Source organism: Lethenteron reissneri, chromosome 18 (assembly GCF_015708825.2).
Source record: "Lethenteron reissneri isolate LAM-NWPU_2019-01 chromosome 18, ASM1570882v1, whole genome shotgun sequence".
Classification (NCBI taxonomy): Eukaryota; Metazoa; Chordata; class Hyperoartia; order Petromyzontiformes; family Petromyzontidae; genus Lethenteron; species Lethenteron reissneri.
In genome coordinates this window covers 3,937,980-3,959,689 of record NC_083796.1, presented here as the reverse complement: position 1 = coordinate 3,959,689, position 21,710 = coordinate 3,937,980, and the positions used below count along the sequence as shown (strand labels likewise).

General features: G+C 49.9%; 1 protein-coding gene across 2 annotated transcripts in view; it reads left to right on the top strand.

Moving 5' to 3' along the window:
* Positions 1 to 21,710, top strand: part of LOC133343728 (immunoglobulin superfamily DCC subclass member 4-like) — a 138,873-nt gene that overhangs the window by 80,377 nt on the left and 36,786 nt on the right. For both annotated transcript variants that reach the window (XM_061553495.1, XM_061553494.1), the window contains exons 3-4: positions 12,804 to 12,945; positions 18,025 to 18,158. In XM_061553495.1, coding sequence (XP_061409479.1) covers positions 12,804 to 12,945; positions 18,025 to 18,158 — 276 coding nt within the window. The remainder of the gene's footprint in view (positions 1 to 12,803; positions 12,946 to 18,024; positions 18,159 to 21,710) is intronic.

The following is a 21,710-nucleotide window of genomic DNA, read 5'->3' as shown; positions in this document are numbered from 1 at the left end:
ACCGACTTAATGAATGGGGAGCAGCGTCAGGCCCTAGTGTGTGTGTACGTGGTTAACGCACTGCGCTACAAACCCGGCCACCCGAGTTCGATTCTCTCTCACGGTCAACACTGAACTGGTACTGAGCCTCCCCTAGGTCGACTCAGCCTCAAATGAGTATCTGTGGCGGTGTGTAAACATCGCCACTGGGGAGACAAAGGCGGCCGGGCGTGGTGTCGGCCACCCAGCCCATCGTGTGCCGTGCCGATCTTCATAGGTGCTCGCTAGCAGCACTTGCCCCAACAGTTTGTTACAGGCACACATTGCGTTCGTGAATTCCACACCATTCTGATCTTTGTGTTTTTTTACCCCACTGAAAAGTCTTTTGGAGGCTTTTTCCGCAGGTGTTTATTTTATTTTAATGAGCCAACTTCACTGCGCTGTCTTTTGGCCAGCTGTTAAACTGCGCATTGGGACGGCACACGCGGTGCGCGTCTCCGTTCGCCTCTCTCTCTCTCGGCGTTGGCGGCACTCGCGCTACTCCTGCCTGCCGTTGCCAAATTCCTCCGTCTCGTTTTTTCCCCCCTTCCAACTCACACGCACGCACACACACCAACACACACAGACCAACACACACGCACACACAAAAAAGGAAGCACTACTGGGCAGTGTTTCACGACAAGCATTCTCAAGTACCGCCGCCTGAAAATGTAATGAATACGCCAGGGGAGGCAGTTGCGGGCTGTGTTAGTGCGTTCTCGCTCTCTCGCTCTCTTGGCGAAAGTCAAAACGATGAGAACGTGCCGTCCGGGCGTGGGGGCCACTGTTCAAGGGGGGCGGCGGAAAGCACCGGCCCTTGGGGCCCCTCTCGGGGCCTGGCCTTGGTTCAGCTGGCGCGCCGGGCATAAACACCGCTCTGCCGGACGCCAGGGCCTTGTTCTCGGTGACAGTGATGGTGGCCGATCACTCGCCAGATTGCCCACTCGCTCGCTCGCTCTCTCGCTCGCTCGCTCTCTCGCCAGCTCGTTCGTTCACTCGCATGCCCGCCCGCTCGCTCGCTCACTCGTTCGCCCGTGCATGTGGAGGGTTGGGGCTCTGACAGGACCTCTCTCCAACCCCCTCGTAAAGCAGTCCAGCCCACTCGAGTTCCCATTCACCTGCCAGCCCACTCGATGATTTGCTCGCTCAAGCACCAGCTCGCTCAACCAATTGCCCGCTCGATCGTCGTTCACCCCGCTCGCTCATCCGCTCACCAACATTTACATTCACCTACTGGCCCTACTACTCACCCACAGGGTGAGGAGCACAGAGGTTTCAAGACGAGGTTCGAAAATTTGAGGCTGCATTTGAGTCCAGCAACCAGCTAAAATTTGTCATCAAAGCTACATTTTGACTTAAAACTTTCGTGACTGCAGGAATTCATATTCTTGGTTCTTTCGGTAAAGTCACGTAAATAGAAGGAAAAAAATGTAATTAAAATAAAAGCAAAAAAAAAAACCCACGACGTTTCGATCGCAACACAAGCGGTCTTCAGGCAGAGAGAAAAGACCGCTTGTGTTGTGATCGAAATGTCGTGGATTTTTGTTGCTTTTATTTGAATTTATTTTAAATTTTATTTTATTTTCTATCTACGTGACCGAAAGAACCAAGAATATCAAAGCGACAGTTTTGGTGTCTGTAAAAAAAAATAGACGGATACATTTATCGAGTCCAAAGTTATTTGTACAATTTTAGCAAATTATCTTTTTTTCAAAACAGATTTGCTTTTCTCTAACAGCCACTATTGCAGGGGTTGGTCGTGCAGTATGGAGTGTCTTATAACTGCCGCGAGTTGGAAAGATTAAACCTGTTCACTGTGTCCTAAATGCATTTATTTGACACAATGTAGGAGGCACATGCAGTTGCATCCTGTTCACGAGTCAGATTCATTCTTTGGAAATACGTGTAAATCACTCTTCATCCTGATATTTTTCCAAGCCCTTTTTTATTTATCGAATAAACAGCACTCGGTCAAGAAAATCGCTGGAATATGAAGCTCGCCAATAAAAGCAAATGTTGCTATAAAGTCGAGCGTTGGAATCCACGCGTGGATGCGTTGCAATTTAACCGACTTTTTGATCTGCTGCTCACTTTTGCAAGATAACATTCCGTACATTCCTGAACGGGGGGGGGGGTGTTGGGGGGCGCCCTTTATTTATTGGATTTGAATAATGAGCTCCCAGCCTTAATGAGCTTCTGTATACCACATCCACAGAGTCCAATGGCAACTCTTTCTGCACACGCGCGCCCGTGTGTGTGTGTATGTGTGAAACACGCTGCTGGGTGTGCACATGCGCCCAAGTGTTCCGAGTCCTGGAAACGCTGGCAATGCTCCAAGACACACTGGCTTCCTACCAAGGGCAGGCATGTGTGAATTGGTCCTGCGCTTCGCAGACGTGCGAGGTGGATGTTTTTTTTTCCTGACACTGTGTTGATTCAAGTTGGGTTGGCACGCGCACATGTGAACACGCGTGCTCGCGCCTGTGTGCGCATATGTGTGTGTGTCTTTGTTTGTCGGAGTGTGGGACGGAGCGGCAAGCGTGGTGGTTAGTAAGCGTGCTGCGCCAAAAAGGTCAAAATGGGACCCATCTAAAAAAATAGATTATCGAGGCTCGGCGAGGCTGTCCTGGGTAAATAATTGGCGTTGTGTCTCTGTGGCCGACGTGATGGTGAATTCAGTGGCGCGGTGATTCACGCACTGCGCTACGAACCCGGCGAGCCTGAAGTTGATACCTAGCCAAAGCTAACATCAGAGGAAAGTGGAAATTATCTTGGGCCTCCCCTTGCTTAACCTGGTTGTCGAAGTTATCAGTACTGGCGAGGCAATTTCGCCCATGCGTGGTACTGATAACACCACCCGCTCTCGCACTGCTGTTGCGTCCTTCGTAGATGCTCACTAATAGCACTTGCCGCAACGGTCTGCATGGCTATGCGAGGAATATGTGTCTTTAGCGTACGTGAGTGTATCCTTGTGGAAGCATCTGTGTGTGTGCACGTGTATACGTAGACGCATGTATGTGTGAGTGTGTGCGCACGCACGTACCACGCATGTGCGTACACGTGTGGGTGTGCACGTACGTGTGTGTTGAGAAAAGAAGACTAGGCTTTTACCCTTTGTGCCATCATTTTGATACTTGCAAACAAGTCCGATAAGTATGCGTTGCGCGTGTGAGTGTTTGCACGCTCGCACGTGCGAGTGTGGCGTGTTGAGGGGGCCTCGGTCAGCCGGTTCCGGGATTTCCTTGCTGGGCCGACTGCCAAGTTCGCCAACCGATTAAAAGAAAAAATACGCAATGAAAGCCCTCACACCCTCTCACTCGCCCTCCCACACGCAACCACGACGCGACCACGACGTTCATCGCTTCGGACGCGTTTCGGCGCCGTGGTACAATGCGAGAGGGCATTTGCGTGCAGAGATCGTTTGGAATAATTCAGACACGCGTGGCCCTGTTCTGCCAACCCACTAACTGGCCTGACGAGGGCCGCCTCCACGCACCATGCAGGTTTGTCTGCGGAGGTGATATGACCGTACTTTGCCGTGCTGACCCGTGCGAGTTTAGTAAGGTCACGGAGCAAGTGGATGTTAGAGCATGGAATAATACGATGGATCTTGCAGCACTACCCTTTGCCGCACACACTTGGCCCCACTGCGACCTATAACAGCTGTATTTTGAATGCATGGGGGTAGCCCAGGCGAGCATCTTCCAGACTCAACTCGGCTTAGCTTCCAAGATGTGGTCGTAGGCATTTAGACGACAACGTTGTTGGACACGCCACCCGCTTATACACTGTGGCAAAGTTTAATTGGTGCTCGCTAGCAGCACAGCAGCCTATGCGGCTCTGCAGGTGATCTTTGTGTGTACGAGTATGTTTGTGTGTACGAGTATGTTTGTGTGTACGAGTATGTTTGTGTGTACAAGTATGTTTGTGTGTACGAGTATGTTTGTGTGTACGAGTATATTTGTGTGTGTGTGAGAGAGAGAGTTGGGAGTGGTAGCGTAGCGGGTGAGCGCGCTACGAAATCCGCGATGCGGCGCTCGATTACTGCTCACGGCAACCAACACCAGTGACGGTTGTCTGAACAAGTCCAGGGCCTCATCTAAGTCGACTCAGCCTCAAACGAGTACCTGGTGCGGTGTGTAAACATCACCACTAGGGAGACAAAGGCGGTCGTGCGTGGTTGCTGGACACCCACCCCCTCGTGTGCCATGCCGGCCCTCATAGGTGCTCGCTAACAGCATTTGCCTCAACAGTCTGTTCAGGCTATACAGGGGTGGGGGGGAGAGATCTTTTCCTTTGTGTGAGAGTGTGTGCAGCGTCTGTGCTGTGTGGGTCCCCTGCACGGACTGTGGATATCTATTTATTTTGCATTTGTTTTGTGACCACGAGAGTGGCCTCCCTAAGGCACGCTAGCAGCCCGTCGCTTTCAACTACGACCGTCGCTCATCTCAATTTCCACACAGACTTCTGCCGGCAGAGAATAATGGCACAAAATTCACCCTGCGCGCCATTTAGCGCGAAGCTGCTAATACATCGCATGAGACCTCCATCTGTGCCAGGTGAAATCACGTGGAAATGCAGTCGGTGGCTTACAGCTCCCGGTGTAAGTTTACGCAATTTGTCCTGTACATCTCTGCGATGTGTTTTACGGTTGCACCGTGTGGTTTTTCTCGGCGATGGTTTTTCTCTGCTTCGGCCGGCCTACGTCAAGTGCCAGCGGCAGCCGGCAACTTTATTTCATCTTGGGTGGACGTGACCTACTCTGATAAGCTCCTGATGGAGCGAAACGTCAGACGTCATGCAGAACAGCACGTGGTACAACCCCCCAGAAACACATCAGAGAGCTACATATAGCCAATAACATTCAATTATAATATTTCATAATTTTTGTGGTTTATTTTAAAGTACTCAAATATTACAACAATCATGTCCTTCCTTTATACAATAAAGCTTCACAATGAAGTCCCCCCCCCAAAAAAAAAAAAACTCGTGCATTGGAAAGTTTGGCCAATTCCATGAAGTTTGCTTAATGTGGGAGGAAACTAGAGACCATGGAGAAAACCCACAACTCGTATGACTTGGTAACAATCAAATCTCCACACAGTTTGATTCGAGAATCCATTGTGAAGACTGCGACCTCCAGGTCACCTCGTAGCCTAAGCTTATAACACCCGGTGTTTGCCCCGACATTCTCCCATCGATATTATTAATCAAGCTGAAGCCTGATTAGCTTCTGAAACGTGACAATGATAAGACACATTCGTGGAGAATGAGTCACGGGCGTTGCGAAAGCATAAAACTACATTTATTTTTGTATCTTACCAGGTAAGAGGCCCACAGAGCTATGGAGATGTTTTTCAGAAGCGACCTGACCACAAATGATAGCTCAACGAAGTGGCTAGTCACGTGGACATTTAAAGCAACCAAATACTCTTAAACGCATGTTTCTAAATGCGGAGGAGAAAAACGCGGAGGTGCCCGAAGCAGACGCGACGAAAGAGAAAATTCCGTCGTGCCGCTACGTTTGCGCCCATCTCCTCTCGAAGAGCGTTCGGTGCACTGCGCCATGAGCACGAAACCCAGCGAGTTGCTCCCTCCACCTTCCCCCCCCCTCCTCTCTCATCCCACCAACCCACACTGACGAGTGCGGTGAAGTATGGTCAAAGAACACCCCCCGTAAACAAACACGGCATGTGAAGGCCCTCGTCTGGCAGTGGATTGAATTGAAATGAGTATCATCATTATTATTTTTGGTTCTTTCAGTAAAGTCACGTAGAAGGGAAATAATAAAACACGTTGCGTTCTGACGCCTGGCAGCTGCAGCGTTGGGTTTGAAAGGCGCTGCTGCTTCTGCTGCTGCAGCTGCAGCCTCCATGCTCGATACGTGGGGGCCTCGGTGCGGCAAAGCCCGCAGCCACCACCACAGCCGGGGAGCGATAGCCATCAGCCGCTTGTGGCACAGATTAGTTATTGTAATAAAAACGCCTTATCTCCCGTGAGCAAGTGAGTGGAGATGGGCGCCCGACAGGCAGCTGCTGGTCAGAGACTTTGGTGCGTCGAGGGCTGAAATTGTGCGTCGGTTCAAGTTCATTTATTTATTTCAAGTTCATTTATTAGGTATAGCCCTTTGAGCCATTCGGCTCTTGAATCGGGTGCAACCGCAACAAACAAAAAACAAAAACATGAACAAGAAAACATCTTAAAGTGAATATGTGCAAACAGAAAATCCAAGAAAAGACAGCAAAATATTGCAGAAAAGGCACCATACACCAACGTTGTGTGCAAAAATCCCAGTGGGATGCAAGTCAAACAACAACAACAACCACAAGACAACTTAGATTAAGGCCATCAGTCTTACGCCGTACTACAACAAACAAACATGGCCAAACCAAAAAACATTTTCGAAATCACCAAAATAAAATAAGGACAAATCACGTTTTACTCCCCCACAATGTAGTACCGTATTGTGCTTATTTGAACGATAACGAACGGATGATGGGTGAGTCCCGACGAGAGAGAGCCTCTGTCTAGGGGGGTCTGTTTTGTGCATGTTTGTTTTTCGACTTGCTTCATTGCTGGTGCTTATTTTGCTTTTGTTTTTGGCATTTTGGTGACGCTGGGTCACTCTTGCGAAATCCGACTCCATCCTGGTCTCTTGAGTTCGCGTCTCTTGAGTAATAAACACAATAAACTTGAAACTGGTTTCAAGTTTATTTGGCTAACACGAGTGGAGAGTGATGTGTGACCGGGTTCTGGGTCGCAGTCTTCATCAGCGTGCGTTGACCGGCGTGGTGAAGTATGTTCAAACAACGCCCCATCATCGATATGGTGGAGGAATGTCTTTATCCAACGGTGGACATGAGCCTGCAGATTAGGGCGAGTTCATTTTTCTCCCACTTAATGGCACTGCAGTCACCGTTCACGTTCTCGCATAAAAAGAATGGCATTGAAGTGGCGAGTACATTGAGTCCAAGCGATAGGGGCCGTCCATAAATGACGTCACGCAAATAGGGGTTGGGGGGTCAGACATTTGTGACGATGTGTGACGAGGAGGGGGGGGGTTTGAGAAATGTGACGGAACATCAAAATGCACAACTTTAAATAAATATAGACAACACGTTCTACTTAATTTAATAGACTTTTTAATAAATGTTTTATCCTACAACATCAGAGTGCAGCGCCACATTAAATACGCACTACAATGACAATAGTTTAAAGCGATTTGAAGAATGTTTTATTTTTTTGGGGGGGAGGGGGGTGGCAGAGCTTTGTGACGTCATATTTGAGGGGGGGTCTGACTTTTTGTGACGCCGTGTGACGATGGGGGGGGGGGGGGTCAAAAATCGTCCAAAATCGTGTGACGTCATTTATGGACGGCCCCTAACAGCACTTGCCCACCAGCAGTCTTTGTATGGCGTTAACGCGGAGATATCTGGCTCTGTGTTTGCCCGTGTGTGTGTGTGCGCTTGCATGCCATTCGCTGCCACCGTTGCTCCACGGACCATGCCGTACAGTAGCAAAGAGATGACCAAGGCCAGTGGCGATTTGCGAAAACATTAACTTGCGGCGATAAAATTATTTAGAGAGAAAAAACACCCACAGCCGCGCACACGCCACAACAAACACCGAGAGTGCGTTAAGCCGAGTTAAGAATCGCCAGGTGCGCTTTGCTAATGCAGGCGAAGCGCATTGCTTCTCTGCCTGCTTCTGTTTCCAAGGACAATTGTTTAGCAGCCATGGCTCGGACTCCCCTACAACACTCTCTCCCTCCCTCCCTCGCTGTCGCAGCACTCTCCTACACCCGCCCCCCATCCTCCACCTCTGTCGATTTTACATTTCCAGGAAAAGTGCACGGGGAGAGCGGAGTTTGGCCGTGGTGGAGAGGCAGTGGCCATGGTAGGGGAGGTGGGGGGTGCAATCGGCTGAAGGTTTCCTGCCCCGCACAGCTTAGTAGCCTAATTGACCATGGCCCCGATACACAAATGTTGACCTTAATTCCAGTATTGCTGTTTAGCAAACCACTGTCGTGGTCGCGTTGATTTGTGCGCTGTCGGGGCAGGGCGCGCGGTGTCGTGCATGACTCATTTTATTTCATTTGGCAGCGGAGAAATTAAGTCATATTTAAAAATACTTTTTTTTAAACACGCTTTAATGAAATGTACCGTTACGAGTAATTGAATAACTCCACGACTCCAGGAAGTGGCCACCGGAGCTTGCCATAACATAAGGGGCCGTGGTGATTTACAGCCAACGTCAGTTTACCGTGGACAATTAGACCCAAGCCGAAACATAACATATAAAATCATGTTTTAAAATATTTTTTACGTTAGAATATCGTATTGTCATCAGTATGACATAAGTATACCAAATTTACAGTCGATACTACATTGGGAAGTGGGTTAAAATTGAGTTACAAGATTTGAGGATACGACAACAACAACAAGAGACAGAGTGAGTTAAATAAAAAAGCGTGTGATAATATTAATTTTAAAAAGTCGCCGTGGTGCAGTTGTTCGCGCACCGCACTCAGCACCCGACAGCCGGAGTTTTGATTCATCCCGCCACGGGCAGTGGGATCTGATTCGTTGTTCATGCCCCCCCCCCCCGCCGTCCAATCCCCTTTCACCAAAAGCACCACCCAGAGTGGTGAAGTATGGTCAAACAACTGCCATGACTGACAGTATGGGGGAGGCCTCCTTCAAGCAGTGGATTGCCAAAGAGATGTAAATCATTTTTGTTTGTATCGAATACTGATGATGACCAAGGATCGATGGAGTACTGCCCCTGATTCACTGTCATCATCACCAGCCATGATCTCGCAGTGCGTAGAGCATGGCCGTCGTCATCTCTCGTGGCCGTTACGATGCAACAATCCGTGTGGCTCCCTCCTACTACACACGCGCTAATCTCGTCGCTCCTTCTCCTCATTGTATGTCCTCTCGCCTTGGTCACATGAGTAAGAAAAGGGTTCCTTTGATTGATACTTGGCAAGGGTGAGACGTGAGATTCGCTTCCGATGACCACGTGATCAAAATCAAAACATCACTCGACGCGTTCGTTATAATTCATCATCATATTAATGCAATTTATACTGGTAGGAACCTCCTGGTTCCACCAGCCCACAGGGGATTATTGTGTCCGTCCGTCGTGCAGGGAGGGGCTGGGTGGGGAGGGAGGGGTAAGGTGGGGAGGGTGGGGTGGGGGTGGGTGGGGGGAGGGGCTGGTCACCCCGTGGTGCCCTTATAAAATTCAACGTTTAACCTACTCACGCCGGCTTGTGCCCGCCCTCACATTCGGGCATATTTGCGGAATACACCACGCCGCCGTTGACCCTGGCCATTGACCGAGCAACCCAACGTTCCTACCAGCTCCCTCCGCAGGAATGTGTTAACGCGGCCAATTATTTTACTGACATAGGCGACCGTGACTCGGAGACGCGGAGCCAAGCTCATCGTCGCTGGAAAACCGGGCGACAGAGACGGGACCTCCTCTCGGTGTCTCTTGAAAGTCGTTGCGGATTCAAACGCCGCCACCGCTGCCGCGAACGCAGCAGCAGTGGAACGATGACGGCGATGGCCTTATTCCAGACGGCAGGAGGGGGGCCTGGTACTGGGTGTAGCGAGGAAGGTTGAAAGTTGCGCTGCTGTCGAGGTTTTCACCGTGGGCTGTTGCGCAGTGTCACTGGAGCGAAGAGAGAGAGATACGATCGGGTTTGCATAATGAGTTCTCAGTCTTAATTGGCTCTTGTCTGCAGCTGCCTTGAGCCGTGTGTGTGCCACGTTTCATGTTCCCACCACGCGGAGTGGAAACACGCTGCTGGCTGCAATCGTGGGCGGTCGGCGCCTGAATGTTCAGAGGCCCTCATTGTTTGACGGCTCGCTCGGTGTTCGAAATGGCTGGAATGCTTAGAGGGACTTTATTTTTGTTGGAAAGACTTGGGCGGCCCGTCCGTCATCACATTTTATTGACTTTATTTTTAAAACCATTCCCCCCCACCACCACCACCACCCAACTCTTGCCCTTCCTTCACCTCCTCCGACTGGCTCAGCCTCCCTCAGCCTCCCTCACTGCCCGCTGTTGAGCCAAAGTATTCTAAAAAGCCTTCAGCCCCCCATGGGTATTTTCGTACCTCTGATTTAAAAAAAGAAGTTTTAGGAAATGTATTTTTTCTCCTACGCCTTTGTTTTTCCAAGGTGTAGGGATTAATGGGCTTATTTGGATTGAGCGGAGTTATGTTTCTGCAACGTTGGCATGACCGAGGCATCGTTTTCCTTGATAAGCATGGAATTCGAAACGAGCTGATGGCCACCAAGTGTGCGGCGTATCTACTTATTGAAAATCGTTTTTGGCTGCGTCTGGATTCGGCCAAAACCGCCAGTTCCTCAACAACAACAACAACAAAACGAGTCCATCTGGGGTGATCAACCGCTGGCTGCTCGGCCGAGCAAGAGTGTCGTCTGTGACGTGGGGATCGTCCTCGCGAGCTCGCATTGAGCCAGCACCGTGGGCCTGCTTTGATCGAGCGAGCGGAGAGCGTAACCCGTTGAGCGGTGATTTAAGGATGGACCATCAGCCGGGTCTCCCCAGTTTCTTTTCCTCGCTCCTTTGTACTTCCCCCCCCCCCCCCCCCGAAAGTTTTATTTCACGTTTCATTTTTAACGGCGTAAACGTTGTCAAGCAAAAGTGACCACGCAGTGCCTCTTTCATGCCCCACTCCCGTCTCTCGCTCATGGGTAATTGGGTGCAAGAAGAGAGCATTTTTTTCCCCACCTTAAGGGGATTTTCTTTTTTATTTTCACGGACATTTTTCTTATTATTTTCCTTAATGGGGCCCAGCGGCTGATCCGCGTGATACCCATTCCTGTTCATTTGCTTCATCTGCAGTGGGAGAACACTGCCCTGAATCTCGGTCAAAAACCCATAAGCATTACCAGCCAGCACCGTATTACCGATCAGCATAGCAGCGCTGACCCACGTCAAGTGTCTGCCATCTCGTGCCGCAATCTGTCGCGTGAGGTTGCCCTGTGGCTCAGAGCTGACCGCTGGTAAGATCCAGACAAGCACGTGTGATTAAGCCGGGCTCCCAAGTGCAGTGAGTTGATAGTTTCAACCCGGTTACTAAAGCTGCACACGCACAAAAAGCATCACGTAAAAAATTGGCCCTGCAATCAATATAGCTCAGTTCCAGCTATGAGAATTAAAACATCAGTCTGTCGTGCGACAAACGATTGCTGTCATATAGAGAGCGGGTGAGATAGTGCTGCCCTCTACTGTGTGGAAGAGAGGTCACGAGACGGAATCTCAGAGGTGGCTCTGTGATAACCACTTCTGTGGGCCGTTCTCGAACGCGAAGGGTTTGCACTGCTCTCTGCCAGAGATCCGATTGGATTTAATCATCTCATCACCTGACGCTGATAGCACAATTGGGATACATTTGGAGAAATTTTTTTTTTTACTAAATACATTTTTTAGAATAAATTATTTGTCCTGCGTGTCTTTGGATCTCGGTCGTCGGCCCGAAGTGGACGGCGCACACACGATGGTGCAGCGCGGTATCGCCGTGCAATTTAAAAGGTGTACATTAACACTTTACCACCACAGTTAACTCGGTTACTAACTCCACTGACAAGCGCTCGTGACTCAAGATGTGCCTCTAAATTATTATGTCACCTCCCAAAAGTCAGCACGAAGTTTACTCGCTTTCATTCTTCACGAGCGTCGCTCCTCACACGCGGAATCATATTGCATTCCGCGTTACATCTTGAGGGAGCATTTCATCTCCCTCGGTTTTCAATACGCTGATAGTTTCATAGTTAAACGGTATGAATGTTGTTAGACAGTATGAATGTAGGTGGCATTAAATGGCATGAATGTAATTGAGGGGTTTGTTTTAGTTTGTCATACATCTCATTTTATAGTGGGGGGGGGGGGGGGGGGTTGAAGGGGCTGAGCCCCTAGAGACCCAATTGAACCCCCGACCATCCCTCTTCCCGTGCCGAGGTTTGATCCATGGTCAGATTGGGCCGCTGATTTGTCCTGTAGGCTTGTTCAGCAGTTGTGCCCTCAGACTCCAATCGGTAAATTGTGTTTAAACCCAGATCTACTTTTAAAAGTAAACCTTTGTCTCTTTCACTCTCACCTTGTTATAAATGAAGGACACGTTAAAGCTAATTGTGCGGTCCTACAATTGTATTGTTTCGCCACTGCTTGTGGAAGGACATCCACTATGATGAGCTCTAAAGAAGCCCTCCCTCCGTATGGTACTTGGCCTCTGTTTTCAGGCTGGCCAGACATTCTGGAAGAGGCGTAAATACCCACACGTTATCCCACAACACGCGACCTACCAACGGACTAGCAGCTGTGTGCCATTCATACTGTTGGGGGGACGGAGGCGGCAGGCTTGAAGATACTTTGTCGTCTACTTGCCGTGCGACGGGAGATGTAAACAGGCGGCCTCTGGACCGTGAGCCCAGTCCGCCAAACACGACACCATGGCGGCATCCCTACAGACAATGCCGCCTTTGATCTGTGTTCTTACCTGCGCTGTGGCGTGCGGATGAAGGGCGTCATTTGCGTCGATGAACGGGATTCGGTTCCTTATGTACGTTTGTCAAACTTCTTTCACACTGTACGTAGCCAACCGTGTTAATCGGAGCTGCAATCGGACGAGAGGAATGTCCACCCTGTTACATATTTTCAGAGAGGACCGTTGCTTGGTGTACGTGTGGCTTTTTCTGATGCCCTTTGTGCGTGCTGCGTGCGGGCCGCCGGGTCGCCGACTCCAGTGCTGAGCAAGTTCACCCAGCACCCGGTGCCACAGAAGGTGCCCGAGGGGAGCGTGGCGCGCCTGCAGTGCCGCATCGAGGGCTCTCCGCCGCCCGTCATCGCGTGGGAGAGGGACCACACGGCCCTGCCGCCCGACTCGCGGTGAGAACTCTTCACCCCCCCCCCCCCCACCACGACCACCGTCCCCCGCTCCGTCCCTCTGTGCTCCAACAAACCACAAAGAGAAAGATGCCCCCCACCCCCAGCGCCCCACCCCGATAGTCTTAACAGACTGTTGTGGCAAGCGCGAGTAGCACCTATAGCACCTATGAAGGCCTGCACGGCACACGAGGGGGTGGATGGCCAGCACCACGTCCGGCCGCCTTTGTCTACCTAGTGGCGATGTTTACACACCGCAGCAGGTACTCGTTTTGAGGCTGAGTCGACCTAGGGGAGGCCCAGGACGGGTTCAGATAATCGTCACCGGTGTTGGCCGTGAGCGAGAGTGTTGGATTTGAATCCCCGTATGCTCCCAGGTGCCGTACGCTCTTGCCGCTTATGCTCACGCTTGGCCCCTCGTTCAGTGTTGTGGCGCAGTAATCCCCTGGGGCGGTGGGGGGGGGTGTTTGTTGAATCGTGATTCCCAATTGTGACGGTGAAAATGCTGCACAGTCGCGGTGTAATGCCGGATGATTCTTTTTAAACGGCGAGGGCCGTGGGTTCCGCTCTCTCAATCTCGGCAGCGTATTATCGCCCCGGCTAAATCTCAAATCCACTCAAGACCTCCCTGCAGGGGGAAACTTCAAATAGTGGGTATCCCACACACAAACACCCGAGCCTCCCACGCACAACATCACTCCGCACCAATATTTATGATTGAAGCGATAGTTAATGAAGCAAGCAAATGTGCTCTTTAAACGTGCGGCGTGCCATTTTATTGCCGTGCCCGCTGGCACAAACCTTCATCGGGCGCGCGTGTGGGTTTTAGCTCCTGAACCTCCCCCCGCCCCCCCAGAGCAGGAGCCCCACCCAGCACCCCTGTCCATCGCGAGGCGTGGAGAGAGGCGGTACCGCAGGTAGCATCGCAGGTGTAGTTTTTGTGGAGTGCGTTTACACGCGCGGAATGCTCCTCCGAGTGGGTGCCTTGATAATTATCATTACGTTTTACGAGCCAGTAAAGAGCCCTAATCGGAGGTGCGTGGAGAGGACGGTAATTGCCAGCTCTTGCCAGGCTGCCTTGAAAATCAAGGGTTGGGCGACGGCCTTGCCATAATGCAGCGAAGTCACGTTGGTGGGCTTGCGAGTTGTCAAAAAAAATCATCAAAGCAGCCAACAGCCTGCAAAGAGCTTTAGAGCTTTACAATGACTGTTCTCACTGCTGTTATTTACAGTGGGTTTAATTCTTTTTTATTAATGTATCATATACCTAAATCACGGGTTTCCCATAAAACCTAAATGATTTTATGTCTCTTTAAAAGTTGTAGTATAAACACAACGTAAACCCTTTTAGGAATGTATAGGATTTCTAAATCTCTGTGCTAAAAAATCGAAAAGTATTTTCAGCAGCCGGCTGATCAGATTTGGAATGATAAAGCTACAATTTCGATTCTCATTACTTTCTAGCCTTAGGTTCATTAAACTGTCATCTTGCCAAATTCCTGCCGCAATTGCTTTTCTGCCGACGCCCTCAAAATACTTCTTAACTTTTCTGTTCGGCTCCGTGAAATATTTACGACACCAGGCACCGCCCCCCCACGTTGCACGTTATGTGGCGCGAACGGCCCCAGCGCCCGTGCCTGGCCGTTGGCTGGACCCACGCGCGTGAGGGGCACGCAAGAGCGAGCGAGCATTGTGGCATTACGGACGCGCGCGTTAACGGCATCCCGAGCTCCGAGATGCCGTTAACCCTTTCCCCATTCTGTTAATTTTATTTAGGAAGGCGTCGCGCCGTTTTTTAAAAAAAGACATTGTTACTCACCGCAGAGAACCGTAGCGACACGACCACATTCTACGATAGCTGGCGTCACACTGTGCCACACGCCCTGCCGCATGGCCTTGTGGGAGCCTCGTTACCGATAAAGTTATTTTATTTTAGTTTTTCTTCCGATTCCTTTCAGATGAAGTACTTGTACATCATCGTACGTCATCGGAACGGGAAAGGGTTAATTTTGTGACGCCGCTTGGTTGAAATGTGTCCACCGTGCGGGAGACCCTCGAATCCACGTTGCAGATCCATTTCTTGCTCTTATTCCTGGCCACGCGAAAACGAGGACACTAAGCGCTGTGAGCTCCCCAATAATATTATCGCCTCTCCCGCATCTGCCTTCCCCCCGCTTCTGGCCAAAGCAACAACGGTAGCGGTGATTAGTTTGTGTGCATAACCAGTGTAATTATGCCACTGCGGGTAATTATTCGCTCTGGGTGTCTCTCGTAAGTAACGTGCAGCTGTGACCACTTAATCCCAATCTCTTTAGCGCGTTGCCACGTCCATCAAGCGCAGTTGCGCAGCCGAGATATTTCAAACAGAACCATGCTTCCGATGGGATTTTTCTCTCTCTTGTCTCTCTTTTTTTTTAAACGTTTGCCCCTGACATTTTAATGCGAGCGCTGGCCGCCGGTCACTGTGGTGCTGTAACATTTAATCTGCACTCATAAGAGGGCCCCCAGGATTGTGCATGTTGAGGTATTGCTGCGCTCGCCCGCGTCTGTGTGTGTTGGGGAGCGGGAGTGCAGCGGATATCGCAATGTGCTATGATCCTGATAACCTGTGTGTCGATTTCCGAAAACATGAATAACATCGGTGGTATTTTCCGTCGGTTAACTCAGCCATAAATAAGTACCTGCAGTTGAGCAAAATATCTTCAGTACTGGGGAGACTGGACAGCCAATGGTGGTACTAGCTGCACCACCATATCATGTCCCATGACAGCTAATAGCTCATTAACAACACTCGTCCCTACAGTCTTTAGTGGCTATATGGGGGATCTTCCCTTTTAGTGTGATTGGGTGCACAAGTGTATGTAACTGTTTCATTTTCAAGGGCTAGAACACTGAGCCAACATTACTGAAAACCTTGGGTTTAAATTGAAGTTTCAGCCATCCGTGGTTAAAACAAGTATGGGGAGTTGATGGTCTCACCCAATCATTGTTGACCGGCCGAAAATTATATTTGTTTTTTCACGGAATTTTGCTTTTTCTAGCTGTAAAAAAATTTCATCTTCAGTTTCCACATGCAACAAACACTCTTTGCAGGCAATGAATGGCGTGCGCTTCTACTGCGGATAAGGAGGCCTGTCATGTTAACTTCCCACTGCTGTTCTCTGACACGGGGTGATGCACTACTTAGCTGCAGTTCCAAAAATGGAAATGTTTCAGGCTCATAACGCGATGGCGGACAGCACGATATGAATATTATTGGGGGGAAAGGCACATGTATTGTGCATTAAATACCATGTGAAATACCCATTGCGCTCCGAGGTGGTCCAATAGCATACTGAAGGATTCAAAAGCTTTGACCGCTATCCCCTCGTGTGTTTCTATTTCCATGCCAAACTCTCATGAATGAAATTGATCAAACTTCCCATTCCATGACCCCTGCGAAAAAATAGCGTTGAGGCTAACTGAGGCTTTCATTATTATTGCATTCCATAGGGTGACAAACTCAACAGCATGGGAGTAAAAACAACAGTTGTGGGATCACAGTGATTAATGCCATTGCAATAATTTGTACATATTCCAAACAATAAACTCATTAACTTAACACATTTATTCAGCTCTATTCACAAAGTATACAATACACACATGGTCATATTATTGCAGAGCACCTGATTTCCTCATTAGTAGGGCGGTAATTAAGACACGATGCGTCCATCCTGTTGAGAGCCAGGTGGGACAACAGGAGCCATCTGCCGATGTTTTCGACTCTCAAACCCACAACGTCCCACACCTCCCCACGCAGCGCCGGCGAGACGCCTATCAAGCGCTCATTCATTTACTCATTCGCTTCCTTCAGTTCAACCAGGCAAGATCCCCAATCATCATCGAGGCTTAAATGCTCATGGAGCGTCATCCTCATGGACCCCACGGGCAAATATTTTCCAGACACCTCTGGCTGAAATTAAGCCCTGATCATCATCATCGTCGTCAACTTCTTCATCTGCCATTGCGTGGCAAAACGCTCAACATCGTCAACCAACTGTGCTCAATGGGAAGTCTTTCCTTTTCTGCTGCCACTCGTGGGTTCTGGAAATCCATCCCCTGGACAGCCTTGCTACCGACTCTGTCCGTGTCCACGTAAATTCTCACTCAACACATTCCTTTTACCCCCTTGTCTGCAACTCGTTGTCCACCATCTGTGAAGTTGTTACAATTTCGGCTCGCTTAAAAAAAATAATACAATCACCTCGCCTTTTCCAACACCAGGTGGTGGGACCCCGTCCTACTGTTGTGTGCTGCGGCCGGAGCTGCCGCAGAGGCTGCGTCGAAAAATCCAGATTGCAAATGTAACGTGGCCTCGGCGAACCCGCGCGCTCCTGCACGCGCGTGCGTGAGAGTAAATAAATAAATAAGCAGCGCCCTTTAATAGCGGGGGAAGAGAAAGGATAAAGCGGCGGTGGGCGGCTTGAGCAGACGCCAGGCGCGCCGGTCGTGCCAAGTCGGGCTGCCCTCGGCCGGGCTTCACTTGGCTCCGTTCTCCTTGGCCTGTGCCCAACTGTAGCGGCTTTTCCGCCACGTGCAGCTGACATTGATAGCTGGAGGACCCACTCGGGTCTCGGCATCCCGTCGCTCCGCGCCAGAGGTTTAACATCGCATCGATTCATCGATTGATGGATCTCGCGATACGCGCGCATGGAATTGCGCGTGCTGAGAATGAGATTTTTTTCATCAATTCGTGTATTTTTAGATTTAAAGCCACTAGAGAAGAGAATATGATGCGATTAAATTGTTCCAGCGATGATGATGCTAGCAATGATGCTCATTATGATGATGATGTTGTTTTTCTTGTAGTTGCCTGCTCAGGATCGTACTGAGTCATGCCTTTGATTTCCTCGAATGCAGCTGCGCAGGCTGGATGAGCAAATGTCTCGCAGTGCGCTTGAGGGGATAGACGCGACTAACCACCACCTACGTAATCACGCTTGTCTTGATCACCGAGGGACCCTGCTGTTTACCACCGCTGTTTGCTGCTGCTGGTGGTGCTCACATATCAAGCGCTCGTGCGTCCACCTGTGCCCCCCGCAGGTTCACGGCGCTGCCCAACGGCGTGCTGCAGATCGCGAAAGTGGAGCTCGCGGACGAGGGGTCCTACCGCTGCGTAGCCTCCAACTCGGCGAAGAAGCGCTACAGCCAGGACGCCGCCCTGGAAGTCAACTCAGGTACACGGCCCCCTCCGATCACACGCGCTCACCCGCTCTCACGTATTCGTGCTCTCTCACGGCACGTCCGCTCAGCTTGATCGCACGCGGCTGTTGCGGCCCCCCGTTTGTCGATCCAATGCTATGCCGCGCGTCGTGGCGGTTACTTGATAATTTACCTATTAACTATTTTTATTTTACCAGGTAAGGCCCACTGATAGCTCAACGAAGTGTGCTTATCATGGGGAAATGTATATTCTAAATGCATGTTTCTAAATTTGCGCGACCACGGGGAGAACATGTAACCTCCAAACATACAGGCGCTAGGGTCAAGATCGAAAACCACGATCTCCTGTATACCAGGCAAGGGAGTGAACATCTAGCCACCTCAGTGCCCCATTCATTTTATTATTTTCACTTATTTCACCACCTTGCTCGGTGCAAGTTGGTTGAAGGTGGAGAACATATACTATGGGAGCGTAGAAGTACAGTACAATGAGGGATTTTTCTGCATTGTCCGCTGATGTTCAAAATGTAGCTCTGCAGCAGGCTATAACCACCTGTTACAGATGTTACTTGGTGCACAGTGGCCGTTTGCAGATTTGTATTTGATAAACGAATGCATTGTCTATTGCCTTACTTATAGTGCAAAGGAGACTGAACATATGCGACGAGATAAGAATCAATTCTCGAATGCAATCGTGATACCAAATCAGGAGAGTTCATCGATTCTCCGCAGGGGAGTTTAATCGTTACCACTTAGAGAGAGTGCGGCGGTCTTTAATGTCCAGGTGTTTAATTTTGCTCAAGGTGAACGCCGTGTGTGACATCCGGGACAGTCAGTCACTCAGCGAAGAGCTGCATAAGCACTCAATCTGCTTTTCAATTAATAGCCTTGAATTTAAACACGTGTTTCAATTGTAGCTTGGTATTTTTTTTTTATAATTCATGCAAATTAAACTCATTTCAATTGTGCATACGGCTGTTTAAAAAAGGGCCAAGGACTCTGCAGTGCTACATAAATATTTAGCTTTTGTCATTTACAAATAACAAAAGAAAATCCATTTTTTAAATGTTTTGAACGCGCCGACAAAGAGCCCACTTCAAACGCTTTGTGCCAGCGATGGCAGCCAACGGGATATCCTTTCAAGTTTTACGTCATCGACCGTGACGCGTTGTCGCTTGGCTTGGGTGCGCGAGGGGTCTACGGTGGGAAGCAGAGCGCTCCGGACGACAGACATCCACTGGGACGTGCGGAGAAGGGATTTCTAGCGCCGCTGCCAGGGTCCTGTCCTGAGCCGCGAGGGGTCTTGCTGGGTGGTAGTTTTGTTGGTATCATTCCCTGCCGTGGGAGATGGTTGCTGCCTCTAGGTAGGAGTCTAAATTCATCTGCAGGCCTCAGGGCATGAGGACCATCGTCTATCTCAACGCTGCTGTGGAAGTGATGCCGAAACAAAATCAGATTATTTAGTGTAGATTGTTTGTTGACGATACACGGGGTTTTAAATTCACTTTTTTCAAGTTAAATTGATTTCACTAAGTTGTTTGGAAAAGCTCGAGAGCAGATCCAAAATGTGTTTCGCTTTCTCAAATACGTCGGCGTCCGTGGCTTTCCGAAATGTATACGACCTTCCAAAAAGCACACATCCTACTCTGTATCACTTTACCTGTCCAGCTCTCCCCTTGAGAAGGGAGATCTGCATCTCCGTATGGCATCTCGCCTGTTTAAATAAAGACTGTCAAGTCAGCCGGCCACACGACGAGGACAGCGTGACACATGACAGGTGACCTCTTCCGCCCCTGTGAGCAAAGCCCACTGGAGCCGGTGCCCTCAGCCGAAGGCTGGCAACCCCCGCCTGAAGTCAGTATGTACGTATGTGTAGAGGAGTAGAATGGGGACGTGACATCATGTGTGCCGTCCAGTGCGCCGTGACGTCATGCACGCTGGGCGGCTCGATGACGTCATGTCTCATGGAGTACTTAAGGGAGACTCCGTGACGAAAGCGGGGTCACTGTGGGAACGGGTAGAGTAAGAAGGGTGAAGAGGAAACCAGGGGTAGAGAGGGGTCGAGTAGTGAGTCTGGAAGGAAGCCGGTGGTAGCCGATAGAGGTGCTTCTCTCTCCGGTCGGTGGAGTTGGCAGAGTCCCCGATCCGACACGAGAGAGAGAGACCGGAGCTAGCCAGGCAGGAACCAGGACTCAGTGTAGGACCCCTAACCCCTGGGAGTTGTGTACCCTTGTGTTAGATTGTGACAGCCCTTAATAAACCTTTGGCGTCTCCGAGTGCGTCCTGGGAACTCTTCAACATATGTTTAACTTCTTTAGCACCATGCGTATCGAACCGTGCTGATCGGTGGTGCGGTGGAAGAATAAACGCGAAGCAAAAAAACATAATAACTGAGCCGACTAATTTTTGCCCAAAATAAATATGATCAAGAAGGCAATTAAGCCAAGATGGCTCTGACAACTAGCCTTCAGGGTGGACATTAACATTACTGACGTTTTTATGTCAGAATCTTAAGCAGAGCTAAAAAGGGCAGTCGTCAGCACTAGGAGAGGATACAAATTGAATGCGGCATGTGCTTTTGCAAGACATTACAGGCTGGGTTTCCATGCCTTGTTAGCGGTTGACACAGAGGGTTGTGTTGTGGGAGTGTGTGTGAGAGAGGAGTGTGTGTGAGGGTGTATATAGGTGGTGTGTGTGTGTGTATATATATGTATGGAGGAGGCTCGTGAATGACGCTACTGGGCAGTTGGAGGCAGTCGCCCTCCAACAACAACAACAGAGGAGCAGTGCTCACAACAATGAGCGGAGCGCCGCTAAAAATGCAGCACGTTGGCACAGGAGGGGGCACATCTGATGCATTTGCCAGTCAGTCAACCCATGGCACCGAGCTCTGTCCTGCGACCTCCTGTCAGAGATCCTTCGGCATTTCACGTGGCCTCAAAGTGCACCTGATCTGGCACAGCGCCGTGGTGATGTCACTGCTACTTAGTGGTGAATGGTGGCTGTTGTTGTTGTACATATGTATGCGATTTTGTGTATAGGGTGGTTATGTAATAGTTGGCGCACTATCTTATGAATCTGGAGTTCAGTTCCCAACCATGGCTAACATGTTCTGGGCCTCCTCTAAGTCAAGCCTTTAAGATGCACTTGGTGTGGTGTGTAAACATCAGTACCTGGGAGAAAAAGGCTCCCATGCATACCGCTTGCCACAATCTCCTTGTGGCTTTTGTATGTGCTCACCAACAGCAATTGGCCCTTACAGTCTAGGGGGCTTTCCAGAGAGTCTTTGTCTTTGCATGTGTGGGGGTGACCGCTTGCACTTCCTCTAGCAATCTGTCCATCATCAGCCATGAACTTTCCACTGCTGGATGAAGGTCTCCCCAAATCACTTCCATATTTCACGGTCCTGTAGCGCCACAGTCCATCTAGTGCTTATACCTCAGCCGATTTCAACGTTCAATCTCCACAGGGGCGCCGCGGTTGCGAGATGTTAGCTACCTCGCCTGGTATACAGGATGTCATGGGTTCGATCCCAACCCTGACGCCTGTATATTTGGAGTTTGCGT